The sequence below is a fragment of the Pogona vitticeps genome, chromosome 7 (genome assembly GCF_051106095.1).
Source record: "Pogona vitticeps strain Pit_001003342236 chromosome 7, PviZW2.1, whole genome shotgun sequence".
NCBI classification, from domain to species: domain Eukaryota; kingdom Metazoa; phylum Chordata; class Lepidosauria; order Squamata; family Agamidae; genus Pogona; species Pogona vitticeps.
Window position 1 is genome coordinate 32,661,404 of NC_135789.1, and position 20,902 is coordinate 32,682,305.

Sequence of the window (20,902 nt, forward strand, 5' to 3'; positions counted from 1 at the left end):
TCCCTTTTTTTTTTTTAAGGGGAAGACAAGATGGGGGGAAAACTGGCTGCTTACCTAGGAAAATAGATTTTTATTGAGTAGGAAAAGCAGATCCTGAAGTGGTGAGGAGCCCGCTCCTCGGAAAGCGTGTGTGTTCCCCTTATACAGAGGCGCAGTGGGAGTCAATGGTGCATCCGCACACCGTTGGCAAAGCTGGATCAGGCACGAGTGGGTCTCTTGCTCGCTCGATTTCCGTCACAAGGGTCTGGAATTTATTCAGAGCTGTCGCTGGATGTTTCCGACCAGAGAGGCCTCTGCGGGAGGGGCCGTGGCCGCTTCTTGCGCCGGGCCTGGGCCGAGAGGAGGCGGCGTTTGAGGACAGCTGCAAAGGAGGAAGTGGGTGGCAGCGATAAGCATGGAACGGGTGCTTTCTGTACAGTAGGACCCCTGTATCCATGGGGGGATTGGTTACAAGCCTCCCGTGGATACTGAAAATGGTGGATAACAGCAAACGTTACCCCCAGCCCCATAGCATAGGCTCTGGCTCCCTCTGGTGGCCAGTTCTGTTAAACGTAACATGAAAATGCCTCATTCTGAAACGGCACCCCCACCTTTGCCAGAGACATCAGCCGCTCCAAGGTTTATGCCCCACATAGTGTCGTGGGGCCCCCGGCGGCTCCCCCCGCCCACTGGGCGACTCACCAGCCACAGTGTCTTGCCCTTCCTCGCCGGCGGTCGTCCAGTAGAGGCTTCGGCCCCTGCGGCACTTCCGGTGGAGCCGGGTGTACAGGACGGCCAGCGTCAGCACCGCCAGCAGGAAGGCGAGGGCGCTGGCTGCCCAGGCGGCCTCTTCGGTGCGGGGGGTGGGGACGCGGGGGGCCCCCCGGCCGGGCAGCCCCTTCACTGCCTTCCCCAGCAGGCCGTGGGCTTTCCGGAGGTCTCCACCTGGACACGGACACCCCGTCGCGGGGGCCACCCTGTCTGCTTCCGTGGACAGAGCGGCGGGGGAGACTTGGGGGCCTGGGTGGGGCGGCGCACTCAGGCGCCCTTCGCCCTCGGGCCCGGATGGCTCCGGAACGTCCTTTTTTCCAGTCGGCAAGCTGGTGGCCGAGGTACGGTGAACCGACGTCGTGGCTGCTAGATTCCTGTTGCCACTCTGGGCTTTAGGGAACCATGCCGTCCGTCCCGGCCACAGAAAAGCCCGCCGGCGCCGTGGCTGCGGCTTTGATGGTTTTTTCTCCGCCTGCTTCCGGAAGAACCTCTGAAAAGCCTGCGGGGGGGGGGCAGAGAGGTGAGGCAAGGTCTTCATATATTTTATTTAATATATGGATCTACTGAGTCTCCATTATAACCTCTCCGTGCGGCCGGCCCCATCCCACCGCCTTATTCATCACAACGGTCCTGCAAGGCCGGCGGAGCACGAGAAAGTTAACTCATTTAGATTCCCCCCCCACAACTGGGGATGCTGGGATATGTAATCTAAAAAGAGAGAGAGAGAGAGAGAGAGAGAGAGAGAGAGAGAGAGAGAGAGAGAGAGAGAGAGAGAGAGAGAGAGAGTGTGTGTGTGTGTGTGTGTGTGTGTGTGTGTGTGTGTGTGTGTGTGTGTGTGTGTGTGACCGGCTCAGGGTTGCAATAAGTTTCCACCCAATTCAAATACCAGACGGGATTGACCCCCATTTGGTGATTTAAGCCAAGACTTCATAGCAGTTTTTCTCAAAATTAATTTCCTTTTTTAACCCAACCGACCGATACCTCACCTGCGCCCGGTGACTCCTGCAGACGGCTCTGATCTTGGCGAGCAGGGGCGCCAGCTCCCACACCGGGCGACCCTTCCGGCCTCCCTCCTCCGACTCGTTGGCACCCGGTTGCCTCGTGAGCTGCCGTGATCCGTCTCGGGCCAGTTCCACTTTGGGCCTCCGTCGAGCGATGTCCCACGACGCCAAGGCCGGGGGCTTCAGAATCGAAAGAGAGGCCGGCGGTGACAGCAAGAAGGGAACCCCCTTTCCTTCCCCCGGATCGGAGTGAGAAGAGTCTTGTGCATTTAGCTTTGAAACTCCCCACCCCCCCCACACACAGCCTCTCCCTTGGACAAGAGACGTGAAACACACACACACACACACACACACACACACAAAACCTCTCATGTATAGCCAAAAACTTATTTTTAAAATCAAGCTATAAAAAAGGGCAACTGTAAGTAAACAGAAGGGTATCGATCAGATCCAAAAATAACGAGTGGAAGCTCGAGTTTAACAAATACAGGCAATCACAGATTAAGCGAATGTCCCAAGAACAGGGAGGTTGATAAAGAGATCGGAGCTTTAGAAACAGTAACATTTTGGACTACATCCCCCAGAATCCCCAGGTTGGCTGTGGGGATACTGGGGGTTGGAGTCCAGAAAAATAGATTATTGCATTGGAGTTTAGAAACGTTCTAACAGAGGCGCTTGGTAATTAAATGCCCGAATTAAAAAAAAAATCTCACACATACACAGTCGCCCGTCCTAAAGCTAAGTGCTCCCACGTAGGAGGAGCAGCTGGTGGTTCACCAAGACTCAAACAACCTATCCGGTGCTTCTACTTCCAACAACAGCTTAAAAGATTTCGCAGCTTTAAAAATTCACCCCCAAAAATAAATAATTGTGCACATTTTTTTGGAGAATGAAAAAAAAGGAGAATCGTATTTAAACTGGCTGAAAGAGGGGTGAGTTTGTAGCCCACCTCTCTGCACCCCCCTCACTCACCTGCTCCCAAGGGAGGCTCCTGTGTGGGGTGAGCTGGATGTGGGGCCCACAGGCTCGGGCCAGCCGAATCAGCTGTCGGCGGAGGGATGGGTGAAGGCAGGGGTGATAGAAAAGGGCGACATCTTTATGCTGGGAAGAGAAAACAGAAGTATTTCGTCACGTCTGTATTTTAAGTAGGGAGGTGGGATAAACAAGACTTTATTCCTTTCTCTCATCCACCCCCCCCCCCAGAGAGGGGTAAAAATGGCTGAGTATTGTTTTGCGAATTCCATTTAGGGAAAGAGCCTTAAATGTCATTACGGGAAGCTCCTAAAGGGGTCCGCGTGTTATTCCAACCGTACCTGCAGACCGCGGAGAAACTTTTGAGGGGGGTGGAATCCCTCCCTTCTGTACGCTTCCCAGATTAGGTGACGTGATCCGCTGTGAGGGAGGAAAGACAACGGGAATATTCAGCTGATATCAGACCATGTTCTGCCCTCCCTTCATATCTCCTCCAGTGTAGAGTTAGGGCTCACAGAGCAGCACATCTGAAGGATTTGGCCCCGTAAGGTAAGCCCTGAACCAGGTAAGAATAAGAGTGTGCCAGCTTCCAGGTCTCACTGGGTGCCACCACTGGGGAAAGGAATAACATTTCCTGGTGAAGCACAGGGTGTGTCCCCTAGGGGCATGGAGTTTTTGTGCAGGACCCAAAAAGACACATCTCCACGATCTGTAGGGGGAGACGAAAACTCCCACCAGCCTGAGTCAGGGAAGCCAAGAGCCGGGGACGATAGGAGTCACAGTCCAACCGCATTCAGAGGGCGCCCTCCCCCTGCCGTTGCCAGATGCTCACCCGCGGTCAGGAATGCTGCTCTGATTACAGATTCGCTTGGCATCTCCGAACACATCCCGGCTCTCCTGGCAAAAGGAAAGAAGACCCTCTGAGCAACACAGCGGCCACTTTTCCCTCCCTCCCAGAAGCTCCGGAAACTCCCTCGTTAAGGGGCTCATAGCGTCATCTCTGGCTGGCAGGAAGGGCTCTGCACCCTTTCAAGCAAGGCTTCCGTTCCCTAGCCCTCGCCCCAGACGCAGCTGGATTAAACCTGGAATCTTCTACCTGCAAATCAGGTGAGCAACGTAAGTCAACCTAAAATCGTAGTCCTCATGGCTGGATTCTGAATCCAACCTAGGAGACTTCTTTGGGTCGGACCCTAAGGGCAGACCCTAGTCTCGGGGGTTTCAGGTCCAATCCTTTCCTAGCCTTACCCGGAAACCCTCACTATTGCCTTGATGGTCTGAGGACTGGCCAGGCCCAATCCTGCTCAGCGTCTGAAATCGGAGGGTCTGGCCTGTTCAGGGGAGCCAGGAGAGCTGATCTCCTGTTCACCCCTCGAGGTTCTTATGCACGAGAGGGACGCTCAGAACAAGGACCATAAAAAAAGAAAAACCCTATGGCCTTCTAGACATTGAACTACAACTCCCATCAAGTTTGCACTGGCTAAGGCTGATGGAAATTGAAGTCCCATAACCCCTGGAGGGCCACGTGCTTCACCATCCTCTGTTACTCTAAGACAGAAAATGAATAATTGCCTCAGCTTTCTCTGGTCTCCTTTTCCTTCCGTGGCTCATGCCAGAGGAAACAAGGAGGTCCCCCCCCCTTTTGTATTTAATTAAATACTTCCAAGTTAATCAATTGTTTAATCAACAGGCGAAATGGTAGGACGGCCGCTGTTTAATCTGGGCGTCCCTTCTTTTTAACTGTGCTGCCTCCTTCACGCTTAGCCCGCACCTCCGATTTGCTTTTGACTTTGACCCCTCAATTATTTTCATCATTACCCCTTTTTAACCAAAGGCCCCCGCTTTTCCAGGGTAGACAAGCGTCTGCTCCAAGAATGTGCCTCCAGGAAACGGGATGGAATTCGGCCAGAAGGTGGCCCAGGACCGGCGGCAGGGGGGGGTGTCATTCTGGCGTGCTCGGTATCTCTCTTCGTTATTTCCAAATCCCCCTGGGGGGGTTTTCCCTTCTTAAAATGGCCCAGGTGAGGTGAACACGGCCCTGGGTAGCTTCCGTAGGTCCCATCCCTGCCCCAGACCTGGGCCAATGTGGGTTGTGGTTAGATAATCCAGGAAGGGAAGGGAAGGGAAGGGAAGGGAAGGGAAGGGAAGGGAAGGGGGGGTTGGATTGGAAGGGCAAAGTGCCCCGCACTGCCACCTGGGCAGTTTCGGATTGGCTGAGAGAGCCCGGAGGGAGGCGCTCCGAGTTGGAGCAGGAACCGCCCAGCGGAGTCCTTTTTTCCCTGCCTTTCCCCCTCCCGCCTGTTATTTTGGAAATCAAAAAAGAGGGAGGAGGGGATCTTGTCTCGGGGAGGTCCTAGAAGGACAGGAGGGAGGAACCAGGGCGGGGCTCAGATTTGGGGGTAGGGACGTGGGGTTGGGGGCGCACGCATGCGCGTGGTGACCCTTCTCTCCCAGGCAGGTGTCCAAAAATAAAAATGACCAAGTTACAAACAGATTCTTGCCTGCGTTGGTTTCCATCGATAAAGACAAAAGGGAAGGTTAAAAAAAAATACAGGACTGATCTGACAAGCTGGGTTTTTGAAACATGCACACAGTTTTGGAATGTATTTCTGAAAGAGGTCAGAAGCCACAAGAGGATTTCTGTCTCTTCAGAATCTGCTTCTTTTCAACTACAACTCCCAGAATCCCCATTTAGCTGCTGGTAGTGTAAGCATCTGAACTGCTCTGGATGCAACTTAAAAAAAACAACAACGCTTGAATGTACCAGATGAGAGCCAGCCGGGACGGCTGAAGGGCCAGCCTCGTACCTGGAGGGGAGTCGGCCCGTATCCTCCACGGCAACAGGGACGCTCTCCGGGCGGAAGATCTTGCTGGAAATAGATCTACCCAAAAGAAAGCAAAAGGACCAGCCGGTCACTCATCTTCCCAGAACGTGCTTTCCTGCCTACAGTCCATGATGTTCCCACTTTACAAATTCCAGAAGAATCCCACAAGGAGAACAAGACAAGACCCATGAGTGTCAACAACAACAACAACAAGGCCCAGGGTCGCCCAAGCGGGCTCTACTCACAAGGAGGCCCAGTGGGGAAATCAAACTCCCTACCTCTGACTCTGCAGCTCAGAGACCTCAACCACGGAGCTCTTGTGAAACTGGTCTTTCTAAACCATCAATTCAACCAAATTGTTCTGGGAGGGGGGTAAAATGGTGCCTCAGTTTTCCCAGGTCATAAAATGGGTTTTTGGTTAAATCTCATTTTTTGGGGGTGGGGTGGGGAGTGATCTTTAAAACTTTTCCCCCTTTGGAGAGGAGGATCAAGACGATCAATGTCTGGAAAGCTAAGCCCGTTGATTTGATACTATATTTTTAAAACATCAATGCAGAGAAGGCATTGCCATTAAAACCATCTTTTAAAGAAACTTACGTGGATTGGCGTGTGTATACACACTCACACCAGACTCGTGATCTTGCACTGTAGTTTACAGGAAAATATAAAGGTGGTCTGCCCCAACCAGCTTACAAGTTCAATTTGATGTAAGTCACCTTTGTATACTCATTGTTTTCAGTTTTAAATGTTCCTTTTCATTATGTAAACTACCTTGGGATCCCTTTTAAAGAGAAAGGCAGGGTAAAAATAATGTAAACAAACAAATTAATAAATTTGACCAAGGGAGGCAAAAGGCAGGCTAGCTTTCCTTAGCTTTCCCTTCCCAGCGCAAATGGTAAAAACGTACAGCGCTGGAACCTCGGTAGGGCTGGGGCGGTTCAGGAGGCAAAGAAGGCCCCGATCCTTTCCCGAGGCTCGGTGGGAGGAGCGCAGAAGGTTGGATCACGGCCAGGCCAGAACACAAAGACAGAAGGAGAAGCAGAGAGCTCCTTTTCCAAAACCCTGGGGGGGGCCCAAAGACGGAAAGGGGAGGAACGCGCTGGGTGGCGGTCGCCGGCCCTACCCATTCCCTGTGGGTCTCGCTGCCCCTTGACCTCTCTCTCCTGGAAGGTGGGAAAGGTTGGAAAAAAATGGGTGCCACGATGCCCAAGATTTCCTCCCCTCCCGCCTGCTTCCTTTTTTCCCCAAACTCCGGGCGCTTCAGGACTCCTGACAAGCTGCCAAGAGGCCAGAAGTTTTTAACTTGGCCCAGAAGGGCGTTCCTTCTTCCTTTCTTGGTTTTAAATATACATTAAATATATCCTCTTGGGGCTTCCAAGGTTTCCGAGCTCAATCCTTAGGATGATAGGAAGGTGCAAAAGGGACATTATGGAGGTTCCCTCCCCAAACCCCAGGGCCCGCGTGGGGAGGGGGATTCTGGGCGTTGTAGTCCAAAACGCAAGGCCTGGTTCAAAACTAACTCTTGGGAGAATCTCTCCGAGATACATTTGACGGAAGCCCAGCCGGGCTGTTTGGGTCTCCCTTTTCCTGCGAAGGGTCTGTTTTGGTAACATCGGTTGGAAACATTTCCAAGCCCCTTTCAAATGTATACATGTATTTTAAAGGAAGGTCGGGAAAACCAGATGGGGCTCCTCCGAAGGGAACCAAGCCCCTGAGTAACACCCCCCCAAACTTCTTGCCGCCTGCAAAGCCCCTGAGAACGTGCAGAGCGCCTCCCCCCCCCCGCCCTGCCCACGGAGGTGAAAACAGCCCTTTAAAAAGGCCGACGCCTCCCTTCCTCCGGCCAGGGCTGTAACCCTTAGCAATCACAGCCTTGGCTACGGAAATCTCGGGGGCGGGAGGGGAGGGTTCTCCCGGCCTCTCCTTCGAAAGCGGGCGAGGGACCCAGGCGTCCTGGCGGGCCCGGCCCGGCTCCCCGCCGCGCGCAAAGGGGATGCGCCCCCGGGGACCCTCGTTGCCCTCGCCGCCTCACCTGCCCTCCGCCTCCCGGCGCGCCGCTCCCGGCCAGGCTGAGCAGGGCCAGCAGGATCGGGGCCCCCGGAGGCAGCGGCGGCGGCGGCTCCGCCATCCGGCTCCGGGGCTTCGAAGGGCTGGCGCGGCCTCGGCGGCGGCACCGCCTCCCCGGCGCCCGGAGCGCCCAAGCGCCCCGCCTGGTGGCCGTCGGAACCGCCGGCCGCCCTCCCCTCCCCTCCCCTCCCCCCGGGGCAGAGCGGGCGGGGGGGGGGCGAGAGGCGTTGCCTCTTCCCGGCTTCTCCTACTACGCCCTCCCGGCAAGGTAGGCTCTCGGGGGTGGCTTTTTGGAGGGAGGGGAGCCTCCCAGCGAAAACGCACGAAGACGCCCGCCCTCCTGCCTCGGATCTTACCCACTCCTTCAGCCCCCAGGCTGGCCGCCTTCCCCTCTCTCCCCCCCCTCTTGGCCGGGGATGGGGTGGGGTGGCAGCTTTCTGTCTCCACGGAGGGGGGGCGGTTCGACCTGGCGGCGTGGATGGTTCAGGGGCGTCCAGGAAAGGGGGGGGGCAAAAGGCCAGAGGTCGGCTGCTGGCTTCGTAGCCAAGCCAGGCCACCTGGGGGCTCTCCAGAGGCGAAGGGGGAGGAAATTAGGAAATACAGTATTTAAAAAGCAGCTTTTGGAGCCGCACCTGGGGAGCCACGTTATCTGGGCGGTGCCCGTGCTTTTGCCCGAGCGCGCAGGTGGGTGATGCGCGCAACAGCCCTGGAGACGGAGTCTGGCAACCAGCTTATCCTCGGCGCACGTGTTCGTGTTAAAACAGCACTAAGTTTGAAAGCCTTCAAAACACACACCAGTAGAGATGAGCTGTTCCCAGTCCGGCCAGTGCTCACCACTCTCTGTGGACGCAACCTTTGGTTTTCTTGACCTGCGGAGAAAGGAAGGGTCACCCCGTCTCCTCCTCTAAGCCACCAGCGAGCTAAACCCTGCCTGAGGCCTGGAGTCCGAAACGGGAGCGGCTCTGGCTCTTAAAAACAACCAACCAAGAGCTGAGGGCAAAAGGAGCATCATCCACCCACTGACCCTCGGGCTCCTTTTACTGTGTTTTTGTGTTAAATTTCCAAACAGTGACAGGAGGCAGGATGTGTTCCAGCTGGTTGGTGGCTCTCCAAGAACAGAGATTCACCCAGAGATGCAGTGTGTTGGGGCGCACTCAATTTCCACAGGGGGAACCTTCGGTTCCAGAGAACACATCGTCTTGTTTAGTTGCCGCCCCAAACTAAATTATCTCTCTGGGAAATTGCGAATTGTGGAAAGGTAGTGAAGTCCGTATAGTCAAAGCTATGGTTTTTCCTGTCGTGATGTATGGAAGTGAGAGGTGGGCCATAAAGAAGGCTGAAGAATGGATGCTTTTGAATTGTGGTGCTGGAGGAGACTCTTGAGAGTCCCCTGGACTGCAAGGAGAACAAACCTATAAATTCTGAAGGAAACCAACCCTAAGTGCTCCCTGGAAGGACAGATCCTGAAGCTGAGGCTCCAATACTTTGGCCATCTCATGAGAAGAGAAGACTCCCTGGAAAAGACCCTGATGTTGGGAAAGTGTGAAGGCAAGAGGAGAAGGGGGCGACAGAGGATGAGATGGATGGACAGGGTCATCGAAGCGACCAACATGAATTTGACCCAACTCCGGGAGGCAGTGGAAAATAGGAGGGCCTGGTGTAATCTGGTCCATGGGGTCACGAAGAGTCGGACACGACTTAATGGCTAAACAACAACAACAAAGTCAAGTTTTATTTAATTTGATACTGGCTACTTAAAAAAAAACTGTTACGTGGTTGTGTTGCGCATGTTTGGGGATTTCTGGGGAACCTTCTTTTTTGGGGGGGGAGAATGCCTTTTGCTGCTCACCCCAGGCAGCAGAAAGGCTTGGATCAGCCCGGCAAGGAAGAACCCCCTCTGGACGGACACTCTTTGCTGGCTCCCAGGGCAGGGCGCCAAGGAGAGGGCACACAAAGGGTTGCCAGATTGCTTCATCCTGACTTCGTAGGCGCAGGACAAAGAATGCGCCGCCGGGGCCCCTGTGTGCCAAACCAGCTGCTTTTGTTCCCTTGGGGCACAGGCGTGCACACACACACACACACACACACACACACACACAAAGATAAAAAAAACAAACCCCGGACTCGCTGGCTCGGGTAGCGAAGAAAGGAAGCCAAAGTGAACTCTAGCCCAGCCGCTGAAGCCCCGGTCTGGGCCTCTGGCAGGAAGCGGAAGAGTTAAACCGCCGGCAAAACAACAACACCCATTCCCTCGAGGAAAGCCCCCACCCCTGGACCCAGCCCTCGGCACCCACCCCAGCAACCTTCCGACAAATGACTTATTTGCTGAGTAACCAAGCACCGTTGACGGCACGGGTGGAATAACCAGCAGGGAGATCTGGAGAAGGCGCTCCGTGCTCGAACAATTTCCGATGAGGATCCCCCGGGCTCAAGGCAGAAGCCATGGGTCTGTGGATGCTGGGGTTTGCCATCCTTGGCCTCCTTGTGGCATGGGGGCTCAGAAAATGCCCTTGGATTGCCAGCAGGCCCCCCGGTGACAGGCGAGGGACCCCCGAGGAGGGTGCAGGTGGCTCCGGCACAGGGTCAAGGGGCCCCACCGTGGGCAGCTGCCAGCTGGTCGGCAAGCCCTCGGCTCTGGCCCAGGCATTGCTCAAGAACTTCGGCCAGCTGGCCTGTCTGGAAGCCGGCGGTTGGTCCTGGAAAGCTTGGCCGAATTTACAGACTGCGGTGCAGTTCCTGTGGCCACCGGATCGGCCGCTGGAATTTGCCCGAGATCACCTCCAGCTCTCGGACAAAGGCCTCGTCGCTCTGGATTGGGTGGTTGGGCCTCTTTCCGGCAAGGCCAAGGCGGCAGCTCCCGGGCTGGACGCAGCGGTGCTGGTGGTGGTCCCCAACGCCACCGGCAAGATCACCAGGAACCTCTGCCAGCTCTGCCAGCTGGCCCTCCGAGAAGGCTGCTACCCCGTGATCTTCAATCGGCGCGGGCACAACGGATGCCCGCTCACCACCTCAAAGCTGCAGCCTTTTGGCGACCCCGCAGACTTGAAGGAGGCCGTGGCGTACCTCCGCTTCCGTCACCCGGCCGCCGTGCTTTTCGCCATCAGCGAGGGCTCCGGATCGGGCCTCCTGCTCTCCTACCTGGGCGAATGTGGCTCCTCCAGCTACTTGAGAGGGGCGGCCTGCCTCTCCCCTTTGCTGAAGGCCCAGGAGTGGTTCGAGAGGGAAACCTCTTGGTGGTACCGCTGGAGCTGCCTCCTCTCCCAGAAAAGAGGGATCAGCAGGTGGGTGTTTTCAAAAATCGGGCCTTTCGGGGGGGGGTGCCGTGCTGAGGAACCCCGGAAGGCACCCTTCCTTCTCAGTGGGAACCTGTGCAGTGGAATCCCCTTCTTTCCTCTTGCTCAAACCTTCCCCAGGCAGGCAATCTCCAGATGAGTTTAACTCCCGTCCCCATCATCCCCCCTAGCACCCAGTAGAGGATTCTGGGCTGAGGAAGACCTGTTGCGAGGTAGCAATTCCTTATATCTAGGTACTTTTCAGGAGTAAGGAGGATGTGACAAAGCAGTTCCCAAGCAACGTCACCCGTCCTTTCTAGATGAGTAACCATCTCTAGTTGCTTTCCAAAGTTCCTTTTCAATGTGCATTTCAAGCCATTTTTCGTAAGGTGTTGCCCCCCCCCAAAAAAAATTCATGGCATCTTCTCATTATCCCATCCCACCTCCCCACCCCACCCTCTATATAGAACCAGAATATAACAAACAAGAAAATGAACTTCGAGACAAGTAATAGTGGTGGTTTGTTTATCAAGCGTTAGGGCAGGGAACATGGAACAAGTTACTTTTAAAAAGTAGCTGCCCAAGTAGTTTGCATTTTCCCTGATAAACCACCCACTAGGCGCGTTCTGGACCAGCTAGAAATGACCTTTTGCCTTCTCTGCTGGTGTCACCAAGGCACCAAACTGGCGTCAGAATGCTAGAAATGTCGGAAAACCTAAAGAGATCGCCTCTCCCACCCCCACCCGGCTCATAGAGGCTCCTGTCTTGAATCCTCTGATGCTGCTGCTGCTGCCATGGGAACCGGAGCGGTGATGATGGTACTTCTTCCTCAGATTTCCCCCCAGGTGGCTAGGACCCAATGACCACAATAGGGAGGGTGTGGAAATGGGTAGGAACAATATCCTTCCCTGCTTGGGGTTTTGGACCCTGGATCGGAAAACAGCAGGCCGGATTTCCCCAGATCGGACAATAAAAGAACCCCGAATCATATGGGGAAATCGGTTTCAGCTGTTCTTTCTTGGAGAGTCTAAGCCAGTGGTTCCCAATTTTAGGTCCCCAAATATTTGTGGACTACAATTCCCAGAAGCCTTCCCCGCTAGTTCTGCGAGTCAGGAACCCCTGATCTAACCCATGACCTTCTGGGCTTCTTTTATTTGGGGGGGGGGGTTCTATCTTGTTTCTTTTTTTTCCCCCTCCTTAGCTTTTGAAGCCCACCAGCCCCTTTCGGCTCTCCCCCCCCCCCCGCCGTCCTCTCGTCCGGTCTGGGGTAGGACCATCTTTGTTAAACTCCACCGCTTGGCCATCGTGTGTTAAAAGCTTAACCAGTTCCTCTTCCGGAGTTAGGCTTTTAGGCCACAAATACAAAATCCGTTGTTTTCACAGCGAGATGTCAAGAGCGTTCAGTTTTTTTTTTCAGTAAGGGTGGCAACTGCATGTGATTTTAACTGGTGGCCCGTCGGTGGGGGTAATTTTTGGTGTGGTTCTTCATTGGTTGGAAAGCTCAGTGGTTTAGGTCTCTGGCAGTGGAGCCAGAAGTTTGCAGTTTGATCCCCCCCCCAGTGTGTTTCCCCTGCCCCCCCCCAGGGAGAAGTGGCCCTGGGCAAGCGGCACAGTAGTCCCAGGGCACCCCCAGAAGAAAGGAAGGGTCAGCCACCTCCGAGGATTCTCTACCTGGAAAAAGGCGCCATAAGTCAGAATTGACTTGACGGCACATTATGATTTTTTTAAAAAAATAATTGTTAGCCCTTTCTGGTCATTTTAAGAGGTTTCCTAAACTAATGAGGAGCAAAGGCACAGATTAATTTTGTGTATCTTTCTTCACCTCCTGATATTGATATACCCCCCCCCCCCGCCGGAGAACCATCTAACCATTTTCGTGCCGACTCTTTGGCTTGCTGATATTTTAGACTCCCGAGCGCTCTTCATATGCCTGTTCTTCTAGGTACGTCAATGTTCTGAAAGAGGTCACAGAGGTCGACCAGGCCCTCCGTAGCCGTTCGCTCCGGGCCTTCGAGGAAGCCCTGTTCTGTCACGGAAAGGGCCGGAACATGACTTGGGAAGCCTACTGGGACCGCAACGACCCCCTGAGAGACGTGGACGAGGTGGCCGTGCCGGTCCTGTGCCTCTGCAGCGCGGACGACCCGATCCGGGGGCCTCCCGAGGACACCATCCCCTGGGAGCTCTTCCAGAGCAATCCGTATTTCTTCTTGCTGCTGAGTCCGTACGGGGGCCACTGCGGGTTTTTCGGGGAGGACGCCGGGACCTCCTGGGGCCACTCGGCCACCCTGGAGTACTTTCGCACCGTGGCGGAGTTTTTCCACACCGAAGAGAGGGTGCACCGGAGGAGTTTGTGTTTGCACCATCGGCGGCCACACCCGGAGGCCTCACCCCCGGCTCGCCTCCCTCTCCGGGAGACCTTCAGCTGGCAAAGATCCTACACTCGCTAAGACGCTTCTTGGTGCCCAAGCGAGCCGGGAATCCTGAAAACAGCAGGGCGGGACGAAGATGGGGAGAAATTCTTCTCTGTTAAAAGTGGTTAGATAGGAGTGCTTATTTTAGCCGGCTTTTCTGACCCTCGAATGAACGCAAGGTCATCGAGCCAAGCCAATGAGAGGCGTACAAAAGAAAAAGCGGAGTTTTCACACAGCGTAGAGCAAACCATTATCTCTGAAAGATGTCAGAATTAATCCTTCCGATAGCTGTTAAAGAGGGGGTTGTGAGCATTTCCGGAGGAACCATTAGTCGCCATGGTGAGATGTTGCCTCTCCTGCAATACCTCTACGCTGCCAGGCCTAGCCGTTTCAGTTTGCTGGGGGCCATGCGGATCTGGTCCTACTCTCTGGGCAGGCTTCCCAGCAGGGCTTCGGATCAGTCTCTGAGGACATCCGTCTCCTGTGGCCTTTGCTTCGACACAGAAGGGCATGTTCGATGCCTCCAGAACCATATTTTATTTTGAAAAGCCATATTCTTGCATTCAGCACATCAGAGCTTTGTTGACAAGAGTACAGAGGTCTGGAGAGGCAGTTGGGTCTCTCGTCAACGCCATGCTTCTTTTCCAGCGCAGAGATATTTTGCCAATCTGCCAAGTGCAGGAGAGGTTGGGAAGCAGGCTGTTTGCCGTAAGGTACGCAGATTTAGGAACACACGGCCCCTCACTTTTAACCACTGCCCATTTTGACGGCCTCAGATTGATGCTCGCTGGGGTGCTGGAGGCCCCGTGCTGCTCTGCAAAGATGCTGGATTTGATGCCAATGGAGGAACTTTCTGTTTAGGTGGTGCCTGCGTTTGCAAATCTGTAGTTTTGGAAAAGGTAGCCGTGCCAGTCTGTGCAAGCGTATCAGGCAAAATCCAAACAAGACAAGACAAGACAAAAACATGGGGTACCTTAAAGGCTATTATATTTTAATGTGAGCTTTTGTGGACACGTCCATGAAAGCTGACATTAAAATGCAGTAGTTAAGTCTTTAAGGGCCCCCATGTTTTTGTCTTGTTTCTTTGGATTTTGCCTGATGAGTTTGCAAATGCGCAAAAAGTCCGTGTTTGAAGGTGGACAGTCAGATGTGTCAGGCATCAACCACCGTGTCCATCAGGATAAAGATGCGGGGGACTTCAAATGAGAGTCTTCACATTTACTGTCTTCCCCAAATGTCCTAGACATGATGCTTTAGGGCTTGGGGGTGACAAGTCCCCCCCACACACACACACCGGTCCAGTGGGCTCATTTCCTGTCCAAACAATGCAACTTAAAGAGGTGGAGTTTTACATTTGGCACACCATCCTGGGATAAAAGTACAGTGGGGCCCCTGTATGAAAACAGGAGACACGGCATTAAGGGGTGCCCGGGGCAGGCAGAAGCCACTCATGGGTTCTGGGGAATGGCAGCTGCCCACAGTGGGTGACGTCCAACCCTTTGTGCCCTTGTAACAAATGAATGCCAACACGCCATCTACTAAAATTACTTTATTACAGCTCATTTTTTTAAACATTTCCTTTGCTATGATACAAAGGATACTTACAAACAAAATATTACATATGACCTCTTTTTTCTCTTTTTAATTCCCCACCCCACCCCGACAACTCGGTGACAGCTTTAAATGCACAATCTATACAATTAATACAAGTTATATATGAGAGCTAGTTATGTAGGTCTGCACCAGAAGGAATACCGGAATACTGACAATTTTTATCGTACAAAGAGGTGCCCGTACTGTGAGCACTGGCGCAGCCCGGGAGGGAGGGGGGGGAACGCAGAAATGTAGTGGTGGTCGGCAGGGGGGCTCATGTCCATGCTTAGCCCTGTCAAGCTGGCGTCTGGGAGAAAACTCTGTCCTGGCAGCCGAGAGCCTCCTGTTTTTTTCCTTCAAAATCTCTGCCCAAAACAGATCCGAGCATTTCTGGACCTGGTGAGATATAATCACACCTCCCTACCAACCAAGATGCATCATGTTTCCAAACCCTGGAGTGCACCGCTCGAGACTCGAAAACATTCCCGCCAGCTCTCTCTTGCAAAACCGAAAGCTCCTTTCCCGTTTCTTGGCCACAGCCGCGCACAGAGCGATCACCTCTCCCATCCCCAGTGCTTCGGGTGCTCGGCCCTTTACTTTCGGTCCACAGACACGTCTGGAGTGTAAAGTGGGTTCTTCCCAAAGGAGAAAAGGAAAACCCCTTACAACTTTGCGTAGCAAGCTGTAAACAGGGAACAAAACTAAAATGGCTTACAGAATTGTAGAATTACACTAAAATGCTATGGCATCCTTTTTGAATTTGTGCAAAATGGAAAAGCGTGGCTAGAGAGAAAGGTGGCAGCCGGATGCTAGAAAGCCAGGGGAGGGAGGGAGGTTAGTGTGACCAAAAAAAGAGTAATAAATAGAAGTTCCACCTGGCTGGTAAAATTAGCCAGCTAGGCTGATGGGACAGAACAAAAATAGATTATACATTCAAGATGCTTTTTTCTCTCTCTCTACCCCAAACAGGATAACCTTACATTGAAGCCTTGTTAATAGTTTGTTAGAAATCAAGTCTCGTCTTTAGTTCTTTTAAAATAATCTTCACGATAACAAGCAAGCTTTCAATTTACTTTTTTTCTTTAAAGTCAAATGTACACTATTCACATCTCCCGTTTGAGTCAGAGGGCTTTTGTTTAAAAAGAGGCTTGCCATGATGCCCCTCACATGGGGCTGGTTGGGAGGGTTCCCCTTTCTCTCTTCCCCCCCCAACCTGATGCCAAGACCAGGGAGAGCTGGGGGCCCTTCTTTGGGAAGAACAGGCCAAAGACTTTCAGCCACCGCCTGTTCGTTTTTTTTTCTCTCCCCAGAAGTGGAGGGAAGTTTTAGCCTTTTTTTTTTTTTAAACGCCTTCAATTTCATAAAGGTTACTTTTTTTTTCTGGAAGAAACCTCCCACCCCTAAGACTGTTGGAGATTCTTGGCTGCTCCTATGGGCCTCCCCACTGATCTGGAGGCCCTCCATATGTACAAGGAGGCTGCACACATCCTGACAGACCTTCCTGGGAGAGGATGATGGGAACTGTTCTCCACCCCATCTGGAAGGTCCACCAGGTTGGAGAGCATCTTACACCACCCTGGTCCTGCCCGCCAATTACGGTGGCCACTGCCACAGGGGCGATTTGGGCAGCGAAGGCCTTGGGCCAGGCTAAGAAAGCAGGCGTGGATGGAAATGCAAGCAAAGGGAGGGGGGGGGGTCTCTTGTTCGCTCGCTGGCTGTACCTGCTGCTAGGACCACACCGACCCACAAGTCTTAAAGACAGCCATGGGGGTGGGGGGAGACCTCCCGCCCTGTTTTCACATGGAGGTCTCTCAGAGAATCCCCACGGGGGCCTCTATCGCGACCCCTTGAAAATGGGAAAAGGGACGGGTGGGAGGAGGCTGCATTGGCCAAACGATGGTCCCTTTCCACGAAGGGAGTCGGGCCCCAGGAGGAACGAGGGCTACGGAAACCTTCCTCAGCCCCTGGATGCCAATGCTGGCCTGCATTTGGGCTCCTGGCACACACGGTACATTTTAATTAAAATTCTCAGAAAACAGGGAGTGGCAAGTTTCCAGATGCCACAGGCGCCCATCTTGGGCCCATTTGCTTGCTCGGCGCTGTTTTAAAAACCCAGCAGCCTGTTTACAGAGCACAGCAAATCTGCATTTCCCGACCAAGGGTCTCCAGGAATTAGGAAACGCAATTGGCTACGTTTTCCATAATTTTTGAAGGTGGCTGGGTGTAAAGGAAAAGGATCATTTTAAAAAGGCCGCTTCGAGCAGAGCCCTCAGACCGGAGGGAAGGGGGAGACGGACAGCTATGCCGCCGTCACCAAGAGGCCTCCGCGACGCGCCTTTGTTTGCTCGATCGGCACCTTTTCTGCCTTTGCTTTTTCCGTATATGCTGACGCGGCCTTTTCAACCTCCGAAGCGTGTGTTTACCCAGGGTTTAAGTAAAGGGCTCTCGAGGGTAGTTGGGCAGAGTGAACACACTAGGTTTGAGGAGGAGGACTTGGGGTTGCGAGCAAAGAGGCAGGAAAGAGGAGGGCTGGATTTTGTGCCCCCCCCCCGCTGCTGCACTGGACCGAATCACCCTTCCTGAAGACATCCACGTCCTTCACAAAGTTCGGACAGACAGCAAAAGCTGGGAAGATGACCCCTAGCTCAGGTGTTCCCGAATTCAAGTCACATGCCTGTTCTCCCCGCTCCTTGCTCTCCTGTAGACACGCAACATCAACGCAGACCTAAGCCTGCACTGCACCAAGCACGGCGGCTCTGCCATCCACCCAGGTCCTCTCGTTCCACTCAGATCAAAATGACTGGCACGCGTGTATCCGTGGCAAGGCTTCACGCACACAGAGACGCCCCCCCCCCCCGGTCTGAGCTAGCCTCCAACCTGCCTGCCTCGGACATGCCCCCACCGCCCTGCGACCCAGACCACCCACATACACACGGAGATCAAACATGTGAGCGGCTGAGCTGGGTGAAGCCTTGCAAGCCATTTCAGGGCCTGGCATGCCCTTGCTGGGCAAGGGGGAGTAGAGGCCCCTTGGAGATCAAGAAAGCCAGGACTGAAACTGGTGTCATGGGGAAGGGGAAGGTGATAGCCTCCCCCCCCCCCAAATCCTGGTGCAACTTCACTTCCCCCTGCTGTCCCTCTGTTCCAGGATGGTCTGAGGAGGAAACAGGGAAACAGCACTGCTTCCATCCCAGGGGTGGGGTGGGGTGGGTTGTGTGTAGGTAGGTACATCTATGGGAGCAGGGTGGAGAAAATGAGATTTTTCGGACGCTAGGTCCCACCTCTTCTCCAGCCGCTGCGAAAATCAGCGGGCAATTCAGAGACCTGTCAGGCACCTGGGGGGGGGGGCTTTCCTCCCAGGTCTTTGGGAGAAGCAGGAAAAGAGGCACACCCTCTCCCCACCGCCATTCCCAAAGCCCGGGTTTCTCGTCCCCCTCCACTCCCTCACTGTAAAAATAAATGGACGCAGCTAGTTCCAATTTCATGTCCATGGGACGGTGAGGCCGGACGGCGATGGCGTGGTATTCCAGGATGTCAAGCCAACGGAAGGTTCCCTTCGGACGCCTCTCCTCACACACACACCCCTTGGGGCACCAGAACCACCACGCCAAGCGAGGACGAGGACGGCCATGCCACAACAAGAACATCGTCCTCCTGAAATCTCCGTTTGGAGGAAGGCTGGCAAGCCTCTTTTGCTCCATGAGGTCTGACTGGCCAAAGAGCCGAAGGTCTGAGGGGGGAGTTCCTGGAAGTGATTTTTAAGTCTACCTAATTTTTTTTTCTTCTTCAAAAAAGGGCCACACTGAATTAAAAATGAAAACTTCAGCAGCAGTGTGACCCGTATCAAGAGTATCTGCTTATGTACACACACGCACACACACATATATATTACGTCTCATGGACTTAAGCGCATTTCGGGGGGGGGGGGGAAGACCCTGGCATTTTAGAGCCCTATAGATGTGTCTTAGAAGGCAAATCCTAGAAGTTAGTAGCTAGTGTCGGTTTCTTTTCCACTGTGCGAAGAAGTTTGCTGACAAAGAGCGCCCGGGGGAGCAGCCTGTAGGGAAAGTCACCTCTCTTGCTCCTTCTGAAGCACGGGCCAAACTGCGCTGAGCCCCCGACGGAGGCTGGCTGCTTTGGCAAAATCAAGGTTTCAAAGAACCTGAACCTCCACGGAAGCGGCAAGCTCCCTGTGGATCACGGCTCTTGATCGACCCCCTGGAATCCGGGCTGTTTGACACAACGCCCGTGGAAGCCAAGCCTGCTGGCTGGGTCATGTGCAAAGAAAAAAAGGCTTTCCGCCACAACGGCTGTGGTGCTGTGAGGAATCCACAGCCAACGGGATGGAGAGGAGAGGGGACCTTGTGCAAAGGGCAGAGATGCACCCGTGGCAACTTAAAACCCTCCGCACGGTTGGCGATGGCTTCACATGTAAACAAGGGAGGGGGTGGGAAAGGGTGCAGAGCCCGAGGAGGTAACGGACAAAACAAGCGGATCCTGGCAAATGTAGTGTTGAAAGGTGGGGGGGGGGGGAAACTAAAACAAAACAAAACTCCTTGTCTACTCATGGCATATTGTTTTTAACTTCATGGCATCTTATCCCCCCCCCCCCGCCCATGCCGACAATACTTTGTAAAGCTTGGGGGGGGGGCGGAGGGGAGCTGGCTGGCTGCAAGCTTTGAGCCTTTCCGAAGAATGGTGGGTGGGGGACAGGAGGGGGGAGCCGGGGAGGGTGTTCTGACACTTATCTAGAATGAGATGTCACAGTATCAAGCCAAAAAAGGGCACGTCTCTCTTCCCGCCCCTCGGCCCCCTCGCCTCTTCCCCTTCCACAACCACAGACACACACACACATACTCGGGCTCACCCATGCACCCCATAGCCGGTTGGGGCTGAACAGCCAACAGGGTCTGAGGGCAGGTGGCGCTTCACTAGTGCAGTTTCGTCCGAGTGACCGCGTGCACCCTAAACTCCGGAGGCGTCACCTCTTAGTGCAATAGAGAACGTAGGGGTGGGCCAGGGCGGGGGGGGGGCTGTGCAGAGCGGCGGCCGAGAGGAGCCTGCTTTCCCCCAAACACCCACCCACGGGCGGCCCTTTCTCTTCGGCGCTCCAGCAGAGAGACAGAGGGCAAGCGAGCTGGACAAAACAGCTGAAGAAAGGAAGGCCCCGATTCTTACCGCCGTCGCCACTCAAAGAGCTGCCTTCTAAAAATGCACCAGTAACTTTGCCGTGCCCCAAGCCCAACTAAATACTATGACATCTCAATTAGAAAAAAACCCAAACGGAACGCTTTCCCAAACAAACGCACACCAGCCGGTCGGTCGGTCGGTCAGTCGGGCGCCCAGAGTCCGTGCTGGGAGGGGCTGTCTGTCTGTCGGCCGTTCCTGTTGGCAGGCTGCTCCAGGGGAGACGCAACCCTCCACCACCACCACCACCACCACCCTTGGCGGTGGGGGGGGGCGGGCGGGCAGGCAGGCGGGGGCATTAGAGGCTTGGCTGCACGATTATGTGTAAGACATATGCGACCCATTGGAGATCTGCGAGGTGACGCTGGTGCTTCGGCTCATGCCCGGCTCCGTCCGCCCCCCTGAAGCCGTCCGCCTTAACGCCTGGGGGCTGTTGCGGACCCCGAGAGAGCCCCCCCGGGGCACCCCCTGCATGGGCGCCGAGGGGTGGCCCCACGGCTGGGGGCCGCCTTGCATCGGGTGGCCCCAGGCTTGGGGCGGGCCGCTCACGGGGTGACTCCCCCAGTGTGGCCCGGCCGCCCCGGAGGGATGATGGGACCAGCTGGAGGCACCCGGGTAGCTGTGGCTGAAGGCCTCCGGGGAGAGGTTCGAGAGGACCATGTTGCTGAAGCCCAGCCGCATGCTCTCCGAGTCGAAGGCCTCGATCTCCCGCGCCTGGCGCTCCAGCAGGCTCCGGATCCGCTCGGTGCGCTCGTTCTGCAAGGCGAGCATCTCTTCCTCGATCTGGCCAGGAAAGAAACAGGGGGAGGGCTTTAGAACCGGGGGGG

The 20,902-nt window shown here is 54.6% G+C and overlaps 3 protein-coding genes across 5 annotated transcripts in view; 1 reads left to right on the top strand and 2 right to left on the bottom strand.

Moving 5' to 3' along the window:
- Positions 1 to 50: 50 nt before the first annotated feature.
- Positions 51 to 7,739, bottom strand: TP53I13 (tumor protein p53 inducible protein 13). Of its 2 annotated transcripts, XM_078379188.1 has the most exons (9): positions 7,578 to 7,739; positions 5,528 to 5,602; positions 3,556 to 3,620; positions 3,065 to 3,143; positions 2,724 to 2,852; positions 1,737 to 1,931; positions 682 to 1,249; positions 242 to 361; positions 51 to 182 (listed from the first exon to the last, which is right to left on the bottom strand). In XM_078379188.1, the coding sequence occupies exons 1-8, from the start codon at positions 7,671 to 7,673 to the stop codon at positions 252 to 254; spliced, it is 1,317 nt and encodes a 438-aa protein (XP_078235314.1). In that variant the 5' UTR covers positions 7,674 to 7,739; the 3' UTR covers positions 51 to 182; positions 242 to 251. The 2 variants fall into 2 exon arrangements, with proteins under 2 accessions (XP_078235314.1, XP_072834769.2); XM_072978668.2 differs by having other exon boundaries at positions 51 to 361.
- Positions 7,740 to 7,814: 75 nt separating this feature from the next.
- ABHD15 (abhydrolase domain containing 15) lies at positions 7,815 to 15,168 on the top strand. The gene is made up of 2 exons (XM_020803451.3): positions 7,815 to 10,893; positions 12,827 to 15,168. The coding sequence occupies exons 1-2, from the start codon at positions 10,055 to 10,057 to the stop codon at positions 13,329 to 13,331; spliced, it is 1,344 nt and encodes a 447-aa protein (XP_020659110.3). The 5' UTR covers positions 7,815 to 10,054; the 3' UTR covers positions 13,332 to 15,168.
- Positions 14,832 to 20,902, bottom strand: part of TAOK1 (TAO kinase 1) — a 42,249-nt gene continuing 36,178 nt past the window's right edge. For both annotated transcript variants that reach the window (XM_078379182.1, XM_020803510.3), the window contains exon 20: positions 14,832 to 20,858. In XM_078379182.1, the coding sequence (XP_078235308.1) occupies positions 20,394 to 20,858 (465 nt within the window). In that variant the 3' untranslated portion in view covers positions 14,832 to 20,393. The remainder of the gene's footprint in view (positions 20,859 to 20,902) is intronic.

Excerpts from the sequence above, each read along its gene's own strand:
- TP53I13 (XM_078379188.1), bottom strand. The coding sequence starts at position 7,673 with ATGGCGGAGCCGCCGCCGCCGCTGCCTCCGGGGGCCCCGATCCTGCTG. Across the intron at positions 3,144-3,555 it reads AGCAGCATTCCTGACCGCGG|CGGATCACGTCACCTAATCT; the intron begins GTGAGCATCTGG and ends CCTCCCTCACAG. Across the intron at positions 2,853-3,064 it reads AGTTTCTCCGCGGTCTGCAG|CATAAAGATGTCGCCCTTTT; the intron begins GTACGGTTGGAA and ends TTCTCTTCCCAG.
- ABHD15 (XM_020803451.3), top strand. The coding sequence starts at position 10,055 with ATGGGTCTGTGGATGCTGGGGTTTGCCATCCTTGGCCTCCTTGTGGCA. Across the intron at positions 10,894-12,826 it reads CAGAAAAGAGGGATCAGCAG|GTACGTCAATGTTCTGAAAG; the intron begins GTGGGTGTTTTC and ends CTGTTCTTCTAG.